Source organism: Coffea eugenioides, chromosome 3 (assembly GCF_003713205.1).
Source record: "Coffea eugenioides isolate CCC68of chromosome 3, Ceug_1.0, whole genome shotgun sequence".
In the NCBI taxonomy this organism is placed as follows: Eukaryota; Viridiplantae; Streptophyta; class Magnoliopsida; order Gentianales; family Rubiaceae; genus Coffea; species Coffea eugenioides.
Window position 1 is genome coordinate 24,528,044 of NC_040037.1, and position 23,088 is coordinate 24,551,131.

The 23,088-nt window shown below is 35.3% G+C and overlaps 1 protein-coding gene across 1 annotated transcript; it reads left to right on the top strand.

Moving 5' to 3' along the window:
- Nucleotides 1-2,722: 2,722 nt before the first annotated feature.
- LOC113766346 lies at nt 2,723-22,032 on the top strand. Its single transcript, XM_027310548.1, has 15 exons — nt 2,723-3,075; nt 3,756-3,885; nt 4,036-4,191; nt 4,249-4,434; nt 14,295-14,377; nt 15,757-15,985; nt 16,976-17,077; nt 17,319-17,488; nt 18,122-18,255; nt 18,335-18,512; nt 18,978-19,521; nt 20,023-20,135; nt 20,238-20,484; nt 20,919-21,167; nt 21,285-22,032. Exons 1-14 carry the CDS (start codon nt 2,723-2,725, stop codon nt 21,144-21,146), a joined length of 2,853 nt encoding a protein of 950 aa, XP_027166349.1. The 3' UTR covers nt 21,147-21,167; nt 21,285-22,032.
- Nucleotides 22,033-23,088: the final 1,056 nt, after the last annotated feature.

Below are 23,088 nucleotides of genomic sequence, written 5' to 3' on the forward strand. Positions count from 1 at the left end.
AGCATGAATTTGGCTATTTCTAAATCTCCATTATAAAGTGACGAGTTCAAGACGACCACTTCTTCTTTCCTCGACGTAGTGGAGAAAATCGATGGTGCCACCACTTCCTTAGTCCACTTGCTAGTCCAATCTTTGGGATGAAAGCATCCTTCAAGGGGTATAAAAGAATCAGCAAAGGTGTCGATCGCTGGCTTGTTCACATATAATGACAAACTTTTTGATTGAGACCCTCCCCTCTTATCCGTTAATGAAATATGGGGCAACGGCGTGGTGTAGTCTTTAATTTGCATGGTTGCTGAAATTTTGAAAAAAAAATCAGGTGCTAAAAAATTAGAAGAGGAAAAAAAATTTTCTTACAAACTTTTGGTAATTAGATTACCTAAGTGACTGTCTTTTGTCAAGATCCCGAATTTGATTCTCAAACTCGTCGATGGCTTTTTGCAAGAGGGCGAGTCTACAATGATTGAAGTCCAAAGCATTAACGAGTAATACTTAGCTAATGGGAAATAAGTGAGCCAAATATGATGTTGAAGATTGAACTTGAATTGGAATCACGTTACAAGACTATATTATCCTATAGGTTCAAGACACAACAGGCTCAGCATGCAAATCTGAAGTATTAGTCATACTAGATGCAACAAAGTGCATACAAACTCCAAATATTAGTCATACTCAAAGTAGCAAAGTGAATTAAAATAAGCACGCAAGCCATTAGTATAGGAATGTGTGAATACCTATGAACAAGGGTTTGGGATAATTATTTTCAAATTGTAGTGGTGGCAGTGGCTAAATCTTGCAATGGCTTACGTCCGACGGCGTAGCAAGTTGAAGATGACACGATAGGAGTAGTTTGCAAAGAATAGGTAGCAGCAGCTCGATGGTACCAGCACGAAGAAAAAAGGGAGAGAGTTGGCTCTTGTCTCGATTGTGAGTAAACTGATGCATCGGTCCTGGGTATTTATAATTGATGTGCGCCGCACGTCCAAGAAGAATCGAGATTGAAGAAGGTTCTAATTTGAATCCGACTGGATCTCTGCTCCTACGGAAATTCAATAAACAAGCTTGCGATTGGTTCGTCCAGATGTAGTTCTCTTTTGAAAGTTGACCTCTTATCTATTGAGTCACCACCGAAATATTTCCCAAATTCCCAGAGATTGAAGTGGATGGAATTCACAAAGGGCAAGAATTCTTGTGCATGTGGTAGACTAACAGAAGGAAAGCTAAATGGTAGAATCCGGCCTCGAGACTTACTGGACTTTCCTAATCATCATCAACATCAAATATTACTTGGAATTCATATGCTACTTGGAATCTGGCCTCGGGACTTACGGGACTTTCCTAATCATCATCAGCATCAAATACTACTTGGAATTCATATGCTATTTGGAATCTGGCCTCGGAACTTACGGGACTTGTACATGCATTTGATGATTGGGGCGGTGGTGGGATTTAAATGTTTTGCATGGCTACATGGTATGAATTAATCAAAGACCCGTGGCTATATTGATGCTTAAATCTTAGCCTTGCGGCATTCAAATCAAATTGGAAAAAAAGAGAGAAAAAAATGGAAAGAATGTCGAAACTTGTCCGTTCAAATCTTGCTTCAATCTTCAGCATTCGCGAACAAGTTTCGAGGGGGCATTTGTAGACAATGAAATTTTAATTAATTTTTAAAATTACCATTGGTCTATAAATTATTTTTGTGGCTTATTTCTATCCAATCGGGTATTGTTGTATGTCATGTACACTCGAAAAATTGGTTATTAAATGGCCAATTATACTTTGTCACGTGTCAAATTGAGGTATCCCAATCAATTGAAATTACTGGGATGTCTCCGCCAATCAAATCATATCATGTCACATGTCTTTTGGATAAATATCTAAGTATTTATTTCTTATTAAAGGGATAATATTTAGAGTTGTTCAATCCAAGTATATTTCTTATATACTGCAATAGTTTGTCCAGTCAAATGACGCCACGTCACGTGTCCCCACGAGTCAGGCCAATCGAGGAATTACTTATCTCTTTATTAATAAATATAAAATGAAGAGATAATATTTAACTGGCACAGTCCTAATGTGACTGCATGTCTTGCAAGATAAGTAAGGTGGTATACAGGTCTTCAACCTCTACCTCATATCACAGCTATAAATAGGGGTCTCTTTACCAAGTCAAGGGCACAAACACACATTCAGGGGCATCTCATACGCTCAAGTATTGAGGCTTCAAGCTACGAAGATCTGGGTCTTCAAGCTCTTCAGGTCTTCTATATATCAAGGCTTGAGCCTTCAAATATTTTCAAGTTCTTCAAATCTTCCATATCAAGATTTGAAGAAGTCGGTGGTTGACCCAAGAACAAACTGCGAAGCCCTTGGATTGGCGTTCGAAGAGAAGAATCGAAGGAAGCTCTCTATAAGTTTGAGAAAATTCCAGAGATTGTACCCACATAATCTTTCAAATTTATATATTACATATTTGTCGTGTATTTCTTTTTTCCTTGTCGTTTTGCAGACTTGAAATTTTAATCGCGTACACCCATTATCACTGTATTTGTTCATTTTAGTATCGGAGGCACTTAGCAGGGAAATTAATCACTTAATCATGGTCGGGAAGATAGCGTGCTACAGTTTGCCACGCGGTTGTTTGTAGGTCTCCCACCTATGCTTTGCGAATAACTTTATGATCTTTACTAGAGTTGACCGGAAATCGTTGCAAGGTTTGATGGACTTCCTAACTCTATATGAGAGAGGGTCTGGTCAAAAGATGAATAAGGCAAAGAGTTTTTTTGCAGTCTCTGCTAAGTGCTCCAGGGTTAAAGTAAGGTCAATATCGTCATTTGCCGGTATGGCTAGCAAGCATCCTCCAATTGACTACTTGGGCTACAAACTTGTCAAAGGGAGAGTAAAATCGACACAATTCCAGCCTTTGATTGACAAGCTCAACAAACGTCTCGCTAGATGGAAGGGAAAGCTCTTAACTATTGGCGGGAGGATGATTTTAATTAAGCATGTGCTGGTAGCCATACCATTGCACAATTTACTAACCCAGGAACCCCCGAAGCAGGTTCTGCATAGGTTAGAGCAACTAATGTCGAGGTTTTTCTGGGGAACAATAGATGGAGACCCTAAATGACATTGGCTTTCTTGGGACAGATTATGCTATCCGGTAGAGGAAAACGGCCTTGGATTTCGGAGGCTGGAAGATATTTAACAGGCTTTTAGGTGCAAGCTCTGGTGGAAATTCTGGACTAGGAACTCTTTTTGGGCTCAGTTCATGGCTTCAAAATATGCCAACAATTTAGATCATGTGCCTTTAGTCACTTTCCGCCACTCTGGCTCTTGGGTATGGCGGAGGATACTGTGAGCTAGGAACATAGTGGAAGAGAATACGTGCCTTCTTGTTCGTGATGGATTGTCATCTTTTTGGTTTGAGAATTGGTTGGGCGAGGGGCCTCTTGCTACCAATTTGTTAGACTTCCCTCATTTGCAAGTTAGAATCTTAGACTTTTGACTTCATGGGGGGAGGCACCTTGACGCATCGCAACCACACATTTCTAGGGCACAAGAGACTACCATACACTAGGGTTTTTATCCAATGACTTGACGGGTGTGCTGGGGTGGTGTCCAGTCGCTTCAGGTCATTTTTCTGTCTCATCCACTTTTGAAATTATTCGACAAAGGAAGTCGACAATGGTCTCCTGGCAGTATATTTGGAGTGCTCAGATTCCTTTGTGAATCTCAATTTTAATGTGGAGGCTGCTGAACAATGCTCTCTCGCTGGCAAAAATTCTCGAATGCCTGGGCTTTAATATGCCCTCGAAATATCCCTTTTGCTCAAGCAGTGAAATGGTGGACCATCTCTTCTCCGCCTATTCCCTTGCTGAGGTAGTTTGGGGTTTCTTTGAATAGCTACTGGATCTTCCAAGCACATGGCATGGTAACATTCTCATTCGGCTGCAGAACTTTTGGGTTAATGCATCAAGTTCCTCTATTATGGGTTGCCTCATACAGGTTTTACCGTCAATAGTTTGTTAGGGTATCTGGAAGGCATGGAACCTCCAAGTCTTTGAAGGTGTGGTACTCCCATCCTCCCACTTCTGTCGCCGGATTCTTACTGAAATTCAAGCGGTCTTGATTGCGTGGCCTCTGACCCGCAGTCAGGAATCTGATGTGAGGCTCCTTGCTGCAGGGGTAGTCTCCTCTCTTATCCCGACAAAGCCTAGGATGCTTAAGCTTTTGACCTAGCAGGCTCCACCGCACGCTCTTCTTAAATTAAACGTCAACGGATCTTCACTCGGGAATCCTGGACCATCAAGTGGAGGTGGAATACTCTGGGATCACTTCGACTATGTGAAAGCTACTACGTTTTCTACATTTTACAGCTCCTGTGCCAATTTGGAGGCTGAGGCATGGGCTTTACTCGAGGCATTACAGGTTTGTATGACTCTTGGCTACATGAAGGTTTTGGTCGAAATGGACTCCAAGTTTCTACTAGATGTGGTCCTTTGTCAAGCAGCGTGTCCGTGACGCATTGACCAAGTTATTCGCCATATCTAGGCAGCCTCTCGCTATCACCATTTCCATTTTGACCATGGTTACCAGGAGGTTAATTCAACGGTTGATGCCCTTGCTTGTCTCGCTAGCACCAGCCAACTCTCCTCTTCTTTTCGCTCTCATGAACTACCACCGCTTGTTAGGGGAATGGTTGCACCAGATAGGGCGCAATTTCCTTATTTAAGATCCTCATGAGTTGTATCTTTTTATGAATAAATAAAATAGAGTTTTATTTAAAAAAACTAACAATTTAAAATGAAAATAATCCAAAAATTACACACACGCTTTTTCCTTCAATATTCATGGGATATAGAATGTAACACAATTTAAAGTAATTTTAATCAAGTTATTGAAAAATATGGACACATGTTGAAGTCAAGATTTATATAATAATTAGAAAAGTGGAAAGATAGTGAAGTTTACAAGAAGATCAACCGCACACTAGTACAATAAACAAGCAAAATTCAAAGAAATAAAATATGTTGAATATATCACAAGATTGAGTTCGAATGACATCACAATAGTAATCACATGGTTTTCCCATGGCCTTTCATAAAAAAATAAGAATTAAAAAAAAAGAATATAGTAGACCACCAAGGTTCTAATTTTATAATATGAAAAAATAACTCTAGTTTGGAAGATTAGATGTGGCCTAACAACCCCTTTCTTCTCTTGCTAATGAATATGAACTTGTCAACTAAAGTAGCCATTGCACCGCAAAGATTTAAGGTTCAACTAAAACTGATGAAACCATCCAAGAGTAGGTAAAGCACTTATAGTAAGAAGCACTTGAAACATAGAGGAGTTACAAGCAAATTGATGAAAATTTGTAGTAATGTATTGGTTGCCAAAAAAAATTCACTATATGTACAAGAGTAAAACACATTATGCCTAGAAAAGAGCAGCAACAATTACACCCTATTCTAACAAGTTCATCAAGAACCATAACATCACTAGGAAATGGATATACAAGGAAGACCTCATTAAAAAGTCCAATCTAGAAACATAATCAACTTAACAAAGAATATATATATATAATTAATTAATTAAAATGAGAGTGCTTTAGAGTAAAAGAATTACAATATAAGAAAAAAATGGTAAAAACTCAAAACCAAATCAGTAAGTTATGAAAATAATAGATAAATGAATTTAAGAGAGGGAAGAAGAAGGTAAGCTATTCAATTAATTAGAGAGATAAGAAAATGAATAATTGGTGAATAATAGACCCAACAAAATCATTGAAAATACATGGGATTTACTAGTTGAGATAATATTGGCATTTGGATAAATATCGCTCTGGAAAGAAGATTATTGCTCTGGCAGTATTGCCAGCCTTTTGTTAAAAGCATTATTTTTGTTGCCATAGATGGAAAGACATTTTTATTTTTGGCTATTTTTGGAGCCAGAGAGAGACACAGAGAGAGAGAGAGAGAGAGAGAGAGAGAGAGAGAGAGTATTTTGGTAGTAGAAAGTTGAGTGCCAGTAGAATATTTGTAATGTTTATTTTTAGGGTAAAGGTTAGTTATGCCAGTTATAATGTGAATCCCTAATAATTAGCTTCCCAAAATATGAAATAATTAATGCATTAATTAAACAAGTGATTTCTTATCCACATTAATGGGGCATTGGTTAGAAAATCGCTTTAAAAAAACTGGTCTCTTCACCTATCAAAAAATTATTGGTTAGACCTAGTAGACCGCCATCTGCAAGTACATTATGACTATAGAGGTGCCTAAATTTTATTGTGATATCATGTGACACTGGATTTTAATTCATGCATATATTTCAAGGAATAACCTATTTGTTTATGGACAGTGGTACTATCATAGACGCAGTAAGTTCCCAACTTACACACATTTGTAGCAATCAGCTTACTACCACACTACTGATATTTGTTAATTTCTAGAGAATCCTTAAATTGGTCCAAATTTATCAAAATAACCCCTATCAAAATCACCATATCTGCTACTTCGCAATCTCCCTCCCACTCACTCTTTTCCCAGGTAATCCTGTCGCTACCAGAAAATTATCCCTTGTCATCCCTTATGAATAGTCAAATAACTAGTATTTTGACCCATGCATTGCACGGGTTTATATAGGAGGGAGGAAGAAATATAGCCAAATACAACATTATTATCCATTTCTTTCATATTCTCCCCTTCGTGCCACTTTTTTTACCTCTCAACCTCCTCTCTCCTCAATATTCCCCCTATTCTCTACTGCTATCTTTTTCACTTTTTGAATCTAACTTTCTCGCATCCCTATAACCTTTTTTCGTTTCTTCATTTCCTACCCAATTTTCTTGTATCCCGACAATCCTTTCTCGTTTCATCAAATCCTATTTTCTCTTTGCTCTATCTCGCTCCCACCTGATTACCCTATCTCTTACTAAATTTTACAGCCCACTTGTCTTCTATTCTACTATTATTTTCATTCATTTATAAATGTAAATGGTAACCTATTTACTTGGCTCACCTATTAACGAATGAGTTTGCATATGTAATTTAATTGGATTCAAATAGGTGACCAAATTAACCCATTAATTAGTGGGTATGAAATTGACAGATTTGGATCACTTATTTTGACTTAATTAAATTAGACGTAGATTCAAACTCAATCATTAGTGGGTAAATCTAAATTACTCTAATAATTATATTCTAAATTTTGCAAAGATGTATTCATCATTTTTTCTCTTCTTTAATTTCTATTATTTTATTTTTTAAAATTTATCCTACTTTCTCCATTCCTTTCATAAAAGTTTAATAAATTTCGTAAATGTTAATTGATTGTTTGCATTAATACCTAAATTATTTTTAGATTGTCGTAAAGTGATAAAATTTGAAACTCAATATGATGACCATTTTAGGCTACTCTAAGTATTTTTTTTTGTTTTTTCTCTTGCTTTAGGTAAAAATTGATTTATTAACTTGATATGTTGATATGATTTACTATTTTGTTGCTAAACAAAATGTGGATGAAAAAGTAAATAAAATTTAGTAGTGGGCTGTGAATGGGTGATTGGATAATCCAAACTCACATAAAACTATATTCATTGATGACTCGACTATTTTGAACCATTTACTAAGTAGGAATATATAGGTTAATCTAATTATAACTTGCCAAACTCACATGAATCATCTAATTTAATAACTCTCCCCTAATTTTTACCTTCTCTAACCCTACAGTCCTATCTTTCTAATCCTTTCACTATTTAGAATTCATCATCTCACTTTTTAAGTGTTTTTGGACTTATAAAAAGTTAGAATTATTTTTCCAAGTTGATGCCTCAGTTTTAAGTGTTTTTAATCAAATAAAAAGCTAGAATTGCAATCATCGAGAAAAAGTAAACTTCGGATGTAAATTTGGTGAAATACAATCTTTTTATCAAAATTTTGCTAAAATACCACCAAAAGCAACCTTCTAGATACACATTTATTAATTTAAAATTCATACATAAATTTTTCTTTACATGCACTTTTTGGTGTACATGTGCTAAATGAAAAGTCATCTAGATGCTTGCACGATATTAATATTGAGTTTATTCTAAGTGCAAATAAAATGTCATAATTGTTATTTACATACTCCAATTTAATGTTAGAGTATAATTTTAACATTCAAATTTTAAAACTTTAAAAAAACAAACCTACTGAATAAAATCCAACATCAAAATCTATAAATATTATAAAAAGCAAACCTATTAAAGTGTCCTAAGCTTGTTGAATACAAAGAAAAAGAATAAGTTGAAGACTGCAAGAAAATTGATTTAGTAATTGTAACATAAATTATTAAAAAATAGGAGTAATTGTACCTAGAAGGAAAGCGATAAAGAAATAATTGGGTGAATAACTAAAAAAGAGGACTAATTACATTATCTCGAGGATTTGGCTAGATAAATTAATCCTCTTTAATGAAGGAATAAAAGGGCCTAAAGTGATAAAGATATAATAGGGTGAATAATTTTAAAATGAGACTAATCAATTATCCTTGAGAATTTTGGCTTGACAGATATATTTTATTTAATTAAGGAGTAAAAAGGACTTAAAGTATAAATAACCAACTATAAACGGTTTATGAAGGAGATAGTGGAAAAGTTTTAAATTTTAAATTTGACTAGTGATAGGATTAATTATAACTCACTATTTTAAAGTTTTTAATTAGAATTTATGTATTAAAATAAATATAAAAATCTAGAAAAAAGAATGAGAAGTTTAGAAGTCATTGAGAGGGTCTGTGACAATCCCACCTCTCTTTAGGGCGAGCGGACTGCCTGTCCAAATTTCGCCGGGGCTCAGTCGAATAAAGAACTAGTAACTCAAGATAACTAATGAATATCTCCAAAGAAAGGAGTACAAACCCTAAGGGAGATATAATCGTCACGCCAACTTTCCAAATTTAGAATATAAGGCTAAAAGTCAAACTTACTACTCCATACTTAAATTACATAATATACGTCGAACTTACAGTTTACACTTACAAGAGTCAAAATAAAGGTTTTCAAAACAAAAGATTACAATCCAAAGTACAAGTTCAAGACAAAAGTTAAACTATAAAAGTTTTCGACCATAAGTCCATCCCCGATCTGTTAAGGAAAACAAAAGAAATGAGGTGAGCTAACACTCAGTGAGGTTCCAAATAAACACGTAAGCACATAACCAATTAAAGGCGTAATTCAAGTATTCAGATATTTCACATAGACAGTTAACAGGCAGTGGAACACTCACCTGTCAAGCAATGCAGTGATCAAACGTCAAGTCCTTTGGTTACAATCACCTCCGTTTGCCAATCCTAGGGCAACGAGTGAAATCGTTAACAATCTAGGTTCATTTCCAACCCAAATGTGCGTTTATTAGGTGACCAAGTGAGTGGTTAAATCTACTAAATTCACCATGCAAGTTAGGTCCAAAAATGTAGTAAAAGTTCATGAGAAAACAAGTTTGACAAGTGCAAGAAAGTTGGGCAAAAGAAAATTTTAATTCAAGCTCAAAGTCTTTTTCGCGGGTAAAACAGTCACGCCCCCGCAGTCTCGGGAAAACGGCCATAACTCACTGTAGGAAGGTCAAAATCAGGTGCTGTTAGCGGCGTTGGAAACTAGACTCAAAGGGCTTTCTAACAGTACCAAATTCACACTCTAGTTAGTCTCCTATCAATACCATTAGTTCAGGAAAGTTGGCTGATTTTCAGGTTCTGATCAGCCCTAAAACCCTAGCAAAGTTACATTAGTTCTTGATGCTAACTTCACTTGTTTTGGCTCAAATTCATCCCGATTCAACCTCCTAAAATTCATATACAGGGGATCATGTTATCTAATACCATTGGAGCTCAAAATGCAACACACATAATGATCAAGCGAACCAAAACAGTCTAGCCAACAACAACAACCAAAACAGTCCACTAGTTGTCCAAAACCACCACTTTAATTGCTTCATTTCCATCTCAACTCACACATAAACTTAACCAATGTTTAGCCATTTTTCTTAGGCTTAATTAGGGTGCAAATGAACCATAAAATCAAGGAGAAACCTCCCCTTCCAAAACCGGTCAGCCAAGGGAAAAGAAAACAGTCCACTAGTTCACTTGTTTCACCAACTTTCATCCTTTCATGAAGACTAACTTAAACATCATACCAAGTGTTATCCTTAACTCAAAAAGGATCCAAAACATGTTAATACATCAAATAAACCATAAACAAAGCTTTAACAATTAATCGAATACATGGTAGGCTAACCAACCAACCCAACTACCACTCAATTAGTTCAAGAAATTTAACCACAAGTAACATCCATACAACTTCTAGTTTACCCTCAAAGCTTTAAATATTTGATATAACACCATAAAACCAAGGATTAAGGATCATATACCTCTCTTGTAAGAAGCTTGAGTCATCCAAAACAACCACCAAACCAAAAGCTTCAAGCTTGAAAATCACACACTAGGGTTGGAAGTAGTTCACTTACTAACTCAAGTCCTTCACTTTTGATTTTTCTCTCAAGATCAAACTAGGTTTAGAAAGCATGAAAATGGAGTTTTCTCTCCTTCTCTTGGAAGCTAAGAGGGCCGGCCAAAGTAAAGAAAAAATGGAGCCAAGAATGGTTTAAAATTTCTCTAATTTCTTTGGTCAAAGGTTGGATGGCTAAGGTTTGACCACTTGTCTCAATCTTGTCCATTCTCTCCCTAATCTTTGTCAAATCATGTTTCTATTCTCCAAATGTTTCCATTGTCTTACTAACACCCCTAAACTATCATATAAAGTCCCAACCACAAATAAAAGAATATTTGGTCATTGATCGAGTATGTGGTGAAATAAAATAATACCAAGTAAAGGAAATGTTTTAATTCAAGTAAAAGGTAATGAAATGCAATACAAGGGAAATGTTATAATGCAAGTAGAATACAATGCAAGGACACATTTTAAGTGATTTAATCATAAGGCAAGGCAAGTGATTTAGGAAAAATTTTGTTTTTAAGTGAGGGTTCTCACAGGGTCTCTGCTAAAAACCCTCTCTGCAATACATATAGATATTCATGATTCAAATATCCCTCTTCTTTTGCTCCCTATCCATCTCAACCCTTGCTTGATCTGCCTCATCCCTTACTTGCCCCCATCTACTGCCTCCCTATTCCAGATTTATTTTTCAAGCGTTTTTTTTTCATTTCTTCCTTAGTTGTAATTATCTCTATAATTTTTCTTTGGCATCTTCAATTAAATATTCTTTCTATTTCTTTTTTTTTTTGGTCTTCTATTCAAAAAAGAAGAATAAGAATGTTTGGATTGGAGACAAGTCAAGTTCGTCATTGAAAGATTAAAATGGTAGGTGCTATTGGATAGAAAGGGGAGTGAGGAGAAAAAGATATTTGACAAACTAGTTTGGAAAAAGAATAGGCAGAGAGAAGAAGATACTAAATTTTCTATTTTCCTACATTTAACTGGACAAATCAGTTGCCCTTTTTCCATCAAAATATATAGAAATCTATGGTTAGAATGTGTCCATAAGTTACTTTAAGTTACGGATTGTGACACTCATATTATCCTCATATTATCCGTTTGTTTATCTAATGAATGGTCATGATAGTTTTTTGCATCTAAATCTTTAAGTGTTTTAAAAAATTATTTTTTAATAGGGAAAAAGTGGAGAGGGAATAAGGGATTTGAACCAAGATCTCTAATTTCTAGAGTCTCAACCATAGCCATTAGATCAAGACTTTCTAAATTTAAAAAAATATTTAACTTGAAACAAGATATTGCCAATGAGAAGTTTAATATTTTTTATTAGAATTTTTTTTATAAAATTTAGATAAACAAATAAATGCATTGAATATATATTTTTGTCATTATATACATTTATTCTATTATTAATATTCAATTACTCCATATTTATCGACTAAAGGGGAGTCAAGATATTACTATAAAATAATAGATGTGTAACGTATTGTATAAGACTAACAACTCAATTACTCTATATTGTTGAAGGAATTTAATAATGGATGCCATTAAGAAACAACCTGTTTAATGAATGGACTAACTATTTCATATTTTGGAAAGTTACTTTTAAGGGATTCACATGATAAATGTCATATCTAACCCTTTTCCTAAAAGTAAACCTATTAAACTTAGCACATATGATTTGTTTAATGAAGAGAATTAGAATATCATCTATGATTTGCTTGTTTTGTCATTTTTATTGAATTTATTATTTATACTTCTACAAGTCTTACAAATCTATTATTCTATGCCTTCTTCCAAAATAAATTATATTTTCCTTTCAATTTGTCGTTCTATGGGAGATAAAAAGTTCCATCTTTTTTTCGGCAAAGTTGTTATGGTTTTGTTTTGGTTTGGTTTAGAATTTGGGAACCAACTATCTCTTTGTAGTTTAAAAAATTTTAAAGGTATAACAATAAATCACTTTAGGAACCGTTATAGGATCATACATCTTTTAGAAAAAAAATAGCAAAAAATTAGCCACACTTTTGTTCTTAGTTTTACAAAAAAAAAAAAGAATTATTAGATTTTTGAACTTACGTTGGAAAAAAAGATGATAACTAAACAAAAAAAGGAAAAGAAAAAGGAAGAGAAGAATTTGAAGCACAAATAGCCATAGAACCTTCACTCCACCAACTTGTTAGTTTATTTGAAATGGTCTTTCTTTTTCATCTATAAAATTCTTTTCTTACTTAAGTTTTTCAAAATTAAACATATCAACTCTTAAATGCTAAAATTCATAAATTGTGGTAACTTTTTCCACATTAAGGCATAAGTTTCCAAAATTAAAAATATCACTTTTTAAATACTAAAATTCATAAATTATAGTAACTTTATCCACATCAAGGCACCTGCCATATTGACTCTTAAAAAGCAAAATTTAATGGACTGATGAAAGTTTTTTTTTGGAAGATAAAGTTTTCAAAAGAGAGATTGCTTTTGATTGGCTAGATTCAAAAAAATTAACCCAATTAGATCCCATTAATCCTGTTCGATTAGTTATGCCACATAATAGATGGACATGATGTAATTGAAAAACTTGCTTTTATATACCCTTTTATATATAATGCCGAGTGCAAGGTTTGGCGTTAAAAAATCTGGTTATTATTTGTTTTTCCTATTTTGTCCCTGCATGATAGAGCACTGTGCAAAAATCTCAACTTCTACACCCCATGTTTAGGCAATTACTATGTGACCATCTTAACTTCCATATCCCCAAATTTAGGCAACTGCTGCTTCCCTATTCTACTTATCCCAGTTTTCCAGGACTGCCATCTTCAATTTAAAAAAAAAAAATTTCCAACATCACAAGCCGGTTTCATATTCCAACATATGTATGGTACTTTGTTTTGATTACCTTTCATTTTGCATACTATAATAGTACATGCTAACTGGTGGATGTTAACTTGAGGATGTTTTGTTTAATTGTGGGATAGTGCTAGCTTTCTACAATCTTAATAACCTTTACTTCACAGCGAATTCCCTTTTGTGCTTTTTTTTTTCATTTTTTTTGAAGATGTACTGTTGAGTTGAGTAGCGTGTGTGTGCATATTTCTTGAATCATTGATTTTAAAGAATTATCCATTAAAAAAATGTACTCCCTCCGCTTCATTGTTATTGTCATATTTTCATTTTATTGATGTCCCAAAATAAGGGTTATCATTTTAAATTTTATATGTGCTTTCCAATCTTGCCATTTAAAAAAATAACTTTTTAAAATTTCAATACACATATATCAAGAGAATATTTTGAATTCAAATGATACATATGTAAATTTATCAATGCTACCTTATTTACATATAATGATTATCATGCCTCCATAAAAAGTTGGATTTCAAAAAACAACTCTAATATTGGGATGAAAGGAGTATATAGTAGGATAAACACGACTCACTTAGCCAATAATATAGATTATGTGATTAGCCATCGAAGGCATATGCATGCCTTGCTACTATAGACTCGTTTAACAATTGTGGGGAGGTTACCAAAAATAAAGAAAAAATGTATGAAAGCACAGGGTCCGAATTCCCGACGTTAGACTAAAGCCGAGTCTAAGCTACAGATGCCAAATGCCAACAAGTGTTGCATGGTTGCCAAGTGTCTCACTGGAGGCAAAACACTTTCGTCAGTAGTGCAGCCCTCAGCTCACCTCTCGCTTGCTTCACGTCAATGTATACGCCTTCAGTTTAATCTCCAAATACAGAGAAACCGAACACCAATGACAAGTATCTCTCGTCCCTTTATCTGGTATATATAAGAGGAGAAAGTGAAAAGCCTCTGCAAGACTATGGAGAAGAAGCATCTCTCTTCCATTGTCAACGATGTCATTCTTCGCTGTGCCCAGTATATCTCTTCCTCTGTCTCTCTCCCTCTGTGATCTCTTGTTTGTTATGTTAGAAGATTGGCTATTTTTCATATGATTTTCATTTTACATTTAGAAAATAATATAAATTTCTTTTTGTTTCTACATGGAAATTAGGATGTCCCTGTAATATGCTTTTTTTTTTTGTAATAAAAAAAGGGTTGCCATTGCCCAAATGGTTAGGGAATTTTTATTTTTTTTTTAAGTATGCTCAAGAATAAGAACAAAAGTATACCAAGTGATTGCTTTCTTGAGTGGCTGAGAAATAATATGCAGGGATAGTAGACTCTTTCATTTTGTAGCAATGAAGGATGAGTCCAATTAATTCTTTGACACTGCTAGATGAACTTGTTTCTTGAGTACTGATATTACCATTTTTTCTTTGCACTAATTGGTTTCTAATATAATATATTTTCGTAGCAGTTATCTTTTTGTTTCTATCCATTGTGATGATTTACTTAGTTTTGGTCTGGAAGTGTAGCAAAGGGCAGGACAATAGGATTTCTAGTTGTCATGGAGTCTTAGTTAATAAATCGGCTATTTGAATATAATGGATACATTATAACTATCTCAGATATCAGATATGGCTGTCTCATTGGAGGGGTTATTCAAACTGTTGGAAACCATTCACAGCCTTTTCTTTGCACCTGTCTATGGTTTAGTGCGCTAGATTAAGGATTTTATTTCATCAACATCGTGCTTGATTCTGTGAAATCAGAACGATGCAGCAAGAAATTGTACAAACTTGGTTTTATGTTCATATTGAACTTGAGTAGGGTAAAGAGGCATATGAAACCTCTTTTGAACTTGCTAGTACTATCCAAAAATTCCATAGAAATGGAAGAAGAGATGTTTTCAAAGAACTTCATTTTAAAACATAAAAAAAAAATTTTATCCAGACACAAATGCATCTATTAGTTTACCAATCTAAATTATTATGTAAGATGCACGAATATTGTTACAGTTTTTTTGTCACACCTATCCAATATCCCATGTGTCATATCTTATTCCTCACTTTAATCCTTTACTCTTACCCAATTTTTTAGTTTCTCCTGAGAATTCTTTACCATTTGTATAGCATATGCAGGAATGAGAGTGTTTCCTGTTTGATAGCTCTAGTAATAGGCTCAATATTGTAGCTCCTTTGGAAAGGGAAGATTGCTTTGCAAAATTTGCAAATTTTAAACCGACACTTTGCTTTCCTTTAACATAAAGTACACAAACGTATGTGGAGTGCATTCTCCTTTGGTTGCCTATAGTTCTTTTTGAATGAAACATTTACTCGAGTTAGACTTGAGGAACTATGAGTTCCACACAAAGCTGACATAAAAAGGACTTACAAGCATATAAATAATTTCAGAGAGCTGGACACTTCAGTTGATGCATTGATAAAAGAATTTGAGTCAGGATTGGATCCAATATTGCATGGATATTCAAGGAAACTGGTGGAGTATTGCTGCTCAAAAGCGCTTAAAAACTTGTGCAATAGTATGCATGAAAGAGTTAGTGATGGCTCCTTTAGTCGGTTCACATTTGATATGATGCTTGCTTGGGAGATGCCAAACTCAACCGATGAAGAGTCATACATGGTGGGTGTCTTTTCTTTGCATTCAGATACAACCATCCTCTATGTGCTTAAAAACCTAATTAGCTGGAATGTCCATGCTTGAACTCATTTTAATTAAGTAGGATAGAGTTTCAATCACAAAGTGTGTTTCTGAAAAATATTAGATATCTATCAACTCTCATTTAAAAAATGACATGTTTGAGATGTTGGATGTGAAACTAAGTTGACGTCTTACACTGAGGACAATTAGAACTATGTCTTCATAAATGCACATGAGAAATATGAGTTTAGATTTGCTGGTGGATATCAGAATTGCTAAGAAAAATTACTTTTGTATATTTTAACAACTGGAAGTTGTGATTCATATAAGAGATTTACAAGTTATTTCACAAAGCAGATAAATTCATCATGTTCAGGTCTCCAACTCATAACCATCTGTGTCCGGTCCTATCTCCAGGATTAGTTATTAACTGATGGTGAAGTCTTTTTGTTTGATTCAATCATGGAGAATGTGATATCTGGTAATCTTCTTATGAGGATCACCAAGATGGAAGAGTTTGTTTGGAGCAGAACAGAGGGAATGAAAATGACAGATATAGAAGATAGAGTATCAAAACTAATGCTGCAATCTCACGTCAACCAATCCTCTTTGAAATCTTCTTCTACTTTCCAAGACATAACTAAGTCTTGAAAAAGAAAAAGATTTTTATTAAGTCTTCTCTTTTTTTTTTTTTTTGGTTTAAACCCAAGTAAACAATAAATGATCTTTCATGTCACAAATTAATCTTCAAACACAAAATTTTGCTTCTGTTCATGCAGTAAAGCTTTTATGGAACATTTGATTGCAATTCAACTTCTTCATAACAAAATGACGGTATTATAAAATTTCGAATTGTATTACCAAACAACAATGTCTTGAATTAAATATTTAAAACTTCCATTTCTAAATATGGGAGGTATGCTGTTGCTTACACATCTATGTACCTGATCTTCATGTGATTTTATTTTACAGGAGTGTGTGGCCAAAGAAAGACAGGACAGGAAAGTGTATGCAAAAACTAATCCAGAACAAGATGAAACATCCCTTTTCTATTCAGATATTATGCCACTTCTTGTAAGTGATCTCTGGTTCCTGTCTTTTTATTGCAGATTGTGGAAGTTCAGTAAAACAACAGTAGTTCTTGAAACTATAGTTCCTGATACATTAAGTCAGAATATTAATGAGAAAGTGGTGCTTTGATGGAAATAAAAAGTCCATTTTGTATCCCCAGTTAGGCTAAAAGTTGCCGACATTTGTTGGTTAATGATTCTAATTTATTTCATTTGTTGTAATTGACAGCTATGTTTGTTGACAGGTTGATCACACAGCAAGTGCTGGTGAAGATGCCTTTGTGTGGCTTGCAGCACTTGTTCCTCTTGTCGCTGATGTTGTAAATGCGAGATTTACCTTTGAGACTCTTACTGCCTCTACAGGATATGAACTTCATTTTCCTGCTTATGATAAATTCATAAAAGAAATTGACAAGTAATCATTCTTGTAACAACTTCTCTGCTATTACATAGATTATTGACCATATTTTGTGTAAATCAGATTTTTACAAGGAAGATTCTTTAGATGCACAAAGAGGTGTTAATTTTCTGATTATTAAACATATATGTTGATTTTCTGGTAATTTATGTTTGGGCTTAGCTGGACATGGTTAGTGAACATATTGGACTCAACCGTTAGTTTCTGGATGAAATGCAGTTAATCAGGACTGTCCTTAATCTGCAATCAAACTTCTGAACGGCATGCAAGTAAAGCCTATACCATTAACTGATACCTCACTAAGTATATACTGCAGTGTGATGTCCTTGCATCTCTGTTACATTCAATTTAGTGATGCCCCTTTTTGGTTAAACTTTTTGGTCCCCGATATGGAAAAATAACTTGCATTGGACTTGCTCTGAAATATATCCCTGCACACTATGACTTGCCATTTTGGAGTCTTCAGGACATCTAGCACGGGACTATTCATAGTTAAAATGTATAATCCCTTCTATTTAATTTCTTGCAATTTATTACTAGTTTCATTGGCATCTCTCTCTCAAATATACATTTTCCTGTGTTCTTATTTCAACAACTTATCTTCCCATCATCACTTAAATACTTTCCTAGATGCATAAAGCACTTGCAAAATCAAGCAACACCAGTAGGCGTGGAGCTGGCAGACGATGAGTTTATATTGCATGTTGAGGGAACTGCAAGCACACACAGAGTAGTGCGCCACATTGGAGGCACAAGTTGGCCTGGTTTGTTTTAAATATGTTTATGACCCTTTTCTCACTGACATTATGATTGCTTTGTTTAATGGTTTCTTGTACTTTGCAGGGAGGCTGATGCTGACAAACTATGCCCTCTACTTTGAGGCATCTGGAGTCATGACTTATGAAGATGCACTTAAAATTGATCTTTCCAAGAACATGAATCAAAGCATAAAACCAACAGCCACTGGTCCATGGGGTGCTCCTCTGTTTGACAAGGCTATATTATATGAGTCCTCAGAGTTGTGAGTATAAATATTGTGTAACTTCCATATTCTTGATTAAGCTTTTCTCATATAATATATCTGTGCATATGGCTTAGTTGAGATTCTGGTCTGGGAGAAGGAAGGTGTGGGAATGGTAAATTCAGTAGCAACTGCTTCTAGTTTTCTGGAAACCTCTAAAAAGAGGATATTGGGGGAGGTGTAGGTATTCAGTAGGAGCTGCTTCAAGTTTTTTGTAAAACCTCTATAAAATGGAGGCTTGTGGAAACCAGGGGCCTTTTAGTTAGTGAAACATTAGTCTATTTTTTGGATAGATGTCGTATCGGCTGCTCAACAGAATAATTGACCTATTCATTTATTCATTCATATGAAATTAAAATTCATGAAGTTACAGATGACTGCTGGTTGCTTAACCATAAAATGAACTTCAAATACCAATTTTGCAGTAGACATTGTTCAGTATTCAGTAACTTCATGAATCTGCAGGGAAGAGAGCATAATCCTAGAGTTTCCAGAGATGACAAGCTCAACTAGACGTGATCATTGGCTTGCCCTAGTGAAGGAGGTTATGTCATTGCATCACTTTCTGCAGAAGTTCAATGTGGAATCATATGTAGAAGCATGGGAGATGCATGCAAGGAGCATATTGGGGATTATAAGGCTCCATGCTGCGAGAGAATTGCTTAGAATGTCACCACCAATTCCCAAAAACTTCTTAATCTTTACCTTGTGCGAGGAATTGCCAAAGGGAGATTATGTCCTACAAGAGCTTGCTGCAAGTCTGAAGAAGTTAAATACTGAGCATCCATGCAGTGGTAGCACTATCCTTAGGAACTTGAATGTATCCCAACCATGTGTTCCTTGTCCGGACATGAACGAAATAAGTGAAACTGTGCAAACTGAAAAACTATCCTCGTTGGAGAGCACTATAAATCAAGCAAGAGAGGAAGCAAGAGATATGGACATGGCCAGAGCAACTGTAGAGGAATTGAAAGAGGAAGGGGTCAGCTCTACTGCTCAGGTTCTTCTGGTAAGTAAAAAGAGGATTGTATCCTTCTTGATTTACATGAGAGTGCTTTCTATCTTGGAAGCAGAATGCCTAATTAGCAGATACAGGGGAGACCAGTGAATTTATAGGGAAAATTTTCCAAATCTGCTAATAATTCCACATAGAAAAGCTTTATAGGCAACTTGGAAATATTGTGGTGTTGTGTGATCAAAAGAAATGGAAACATTTTTGTGCAATATGAGGAGCAAATGTGGGTAGCGTATTAAAATAAACTGCTCAGCACATCTCTTAGTAATAGCATTCCCTTGTATCTAACTTATCACCTAGATATCTGCATTTCCTTTGATATTACAGAGGTTAGTTGATCAAATTATCTAAATAAAATGTCCCAGGAGATTCCAACTAACATTATGAATGGATGGCACCAAATTCAACAAGTACACATCTTAAAATGCAATTTCCCAGTGATTCTTCAAGTTCATCAATTGAAATATTCAAAATGGTGCTTTTTTTTTTTGGCAGGGACTTCTCACGCCACTTAAAAAGATGCTCCCTTGGTTTCAAGGGATCGTTACATGGGAAAGACCTGCAGCTAACATTGTTCTCATTGTCTTGGTGGTACTAGTAATTTACAAGTGAGTTCCTCAGATCTTTCCTCACTTTATCATTTTGAAACCAACAAATCTAATTCCATGTGGTCATTCCCATCATTTGACTCCAACCATTTTACAATGCAGAGAGTGGGTAGGAAAGGCACTAGCAGCATTCTTATTGTGGATGGTGGCCGGTATGTTCTTAATAAGGCATCGGAGGAGGATTCCAAGCAACTATGAGAAAATTGTGATTTGCACTGCATCTGACCAATCCACAATGGAAAACATTGTATCAGCACAACAGGGACTGCGAACTGTACATGAGGTGATGCAGCAGATGAATATAGCAATTCTAAAGCTTTACACAATACTAACTGCAAGATCTCCTAAGGTGAGTTCTCGTCTCTTCAGAAAAATTTAGCAGAGACCGATAAATGCTGGGAAACATTTCTTGCCATAGGTATTGTAGCTTGGTAGTTGGATATTTCAAATAGCTGGGGGCTACGGCTCCCAAAGGACCAAATGGAGTAAATCATACTACCAAAACAAAAAAGAAAATGTGCACCCCACTGACACAGAAAACTTTAAAGAAAAAAAAAAGAGGGGAAGAAGGAGAAAATAAAGATTTCCGCATTTACAACAATATACGTGTTGTAGTTATTTTGTTGCTGTGGCTGGAACGTGCATGTGCAATTTTAGATGTCTTAGCCATAGCACATTTCCTCTTAATTGGAAGTGTTATAATTTTGAATCTGTTTCTAGGTTTTATTTATCTGATTCTGTACTACTAGTTCATTAATGTATTTTTATTCCTTATAATTACAGCACACGGATATGGTGATGATAGTATTAGCCGGAACCGCCATTGTACTTGCAGTGCTTCCCTTCAAATATATCCTTATCACTTTGACAATCTACAGCTTCTTAATCAGCTCAAAGCTGACAAAGCATATACAAAGTGATCAAGGTAATCGAAGACTAAAGGAATGGTGGGAATCTATTCCAGTTCCCCCAGTTGAAGTTACAGACAAAGCTACAGAATGTTCAACATGATATGGGAAGGTGAATAATCAGGTTCAGTAACGGGTCCATTACTTGCTTTACATTCTCTTTGTTTGCATTCTTGTTTTCATTCTTCTTAATTAGTTCCTTTTGGCTGACATTAGTTAACTCTGTCATGCTATGTTCAAGTTGGTGACCATTGCTCTTCAGCTTTCCTAATCAAGATTGCGACTGAACAAGCAGCAAATTTGATGAGGCTGTAAATATGCTGAATAAAATCTCTCTCTCTCTCTCTCTCTCTCTCTCTCTGTGCAAGTGCTAATGTAGCATTCATCCTGTAGTCCCAGTGGTTCTGAGATTGGGCGGGTAGGGGGAAAGGATGTCTCTAATTCTTCCCAAAACCGAGTAGGTGTTACATTATTCTAGTGCATTCTGTTTGGAGGAAAGTAATAGCAGCAAATGCTTTAGTATAGCAACCACAACTCTGCCAATGATCACTCGAAATATTAAATAGTTGTAATGCTGTTCACAAGAATTATTGATCGTTGTAATACCAAAAGCAAAACGCTTGATAACTGTTGCCTAAACTACCAGCAAAATTTGCCTAAGCCAAAATATTTCCCATCAATTTCATTTACTCTAAGGTATAGTTGAGCAATCAATTGATTCTTTATGTTTTGAACATAGACAGGGCATTAACCACATGATAAAAAGCAGCTTAGAACCATGTAAATCAGCTTATAGGCGAAGATTAATAGGGCTGTCAATTCAAGCTGCCGGCAGTGACCAGTTTGGCCAAAGGTCAACTCTAGTTCAATGGTCTAATACATTGAGCTTACGGCTGATTTGAATACATCGAGCTAGAGCTAATCTCGGATACGTCGAGCTAAAGCTAATCCTGAATGCCTGTATTCGGCTCCAGAGCTCATTGACCTCTTTGAACCTGTATGTTTGTGATATTATTAAAATGTCTTTGCCTCTTGAATAAATTAGATCTTTTTGCTTCTCTAGACTTGAATAGCATGTGTGCAATTTTTGTGTCACCCTATTTATGTAAAAGGCAATAAAGCTTGTAAAGTAAAAATTTAAAAGGTAAAAAATGTTAAACAAAATCCTTACAAACTCCCGATTTCCATACCGTAACATTGCAGCAATGGCACATCTGTAGAAACCCATTGCACCAATGGTAGATCTAGAACACGAGAAATGCTTCACCAGCCCTATCAAAGCAGCCTTGTTCCAAGTTTCTACTTCTGCCCTCAGCCCTTAACAGGGGCCTTTACCACCTCTGGTTGCCCCCTCCTCATATTTTGTCCCCATTGACCAAAATCTCTGCAGCCATCTAGATTGGGAGCACACTCCTAGACGCCAATTTGTCCTACTTGGATTTCTCCATAAACGTCCAAATCATCTCCTTCTCCAACCTTGTTGCCCGAAAAAAGATCATAATTGATGCCAACTTTACAATTGTTTCATGTTCACTTTTATATATATCATATTTTTTGTGTTCACTAGCATTATTTGAAATATTTTGGTTGTACCTCTGAACAAATCAGGTAGAAGATCAATGAAACCTTTCAATGAATTTGCATATCTTCAATCTTTATGACTCAAGCTTGAGATTAATTTTTTTAGTTTGGCTGAGTAGAAAATGTGTTTGATGATATCCCTAAAACAAATGATCTCGCATTTCTTCAATCTTCTTAGGCTCGAGCATTTTTTTTTTCCAACAACGATCACAGTTTGTATAATCTATTCTAGCCTAATTTAAGGGAAAGAAAGGGAAAAGCCACAAATAGGGGCTGATGGGAAGCATGGATTAAACCCTTGACCTCCTACTTCCACCAAGACTTAAAAGAGGTCTTTGTGAGCAACATTGAGCTCCAGAGTTGGCTTCATAGGCTCGAGCTTGAGATGGACATTTTCAGCTCAAGCATACACGTGCCAAATTCAAGCTCCTTAGGAGTAGCATTGAGCTCAGGGCCTATTTTTG

What these genes read in the sequence shown, in the direction of transcription:
- LOC113766346 (XM_027310548.1), top strand. Translation starts at nt 2,723, where the DNA reads ATGGACTTCCTAACTCTATATGAGAGAGGGTCTGGTCAAAAGATGAAT. An exon ending in GTGGTACTAGTAATTTACAA is followed by an intron (nt 20,136 to 20,237) that starts GTGAGTTCCTCA and finishes TTTACAATGCAG; the next exon opens with AGAGTGGGTAGGAAAGGCAC. An exon ending in TAACTGCAAGATCTCCTAAG is followed by an intron (nt 20,485 to 20,918) that starts GTGAGTTCTCGT and finishes TTATAATTACAG; the next exon opens with CACACGGATATGGTGATGAT.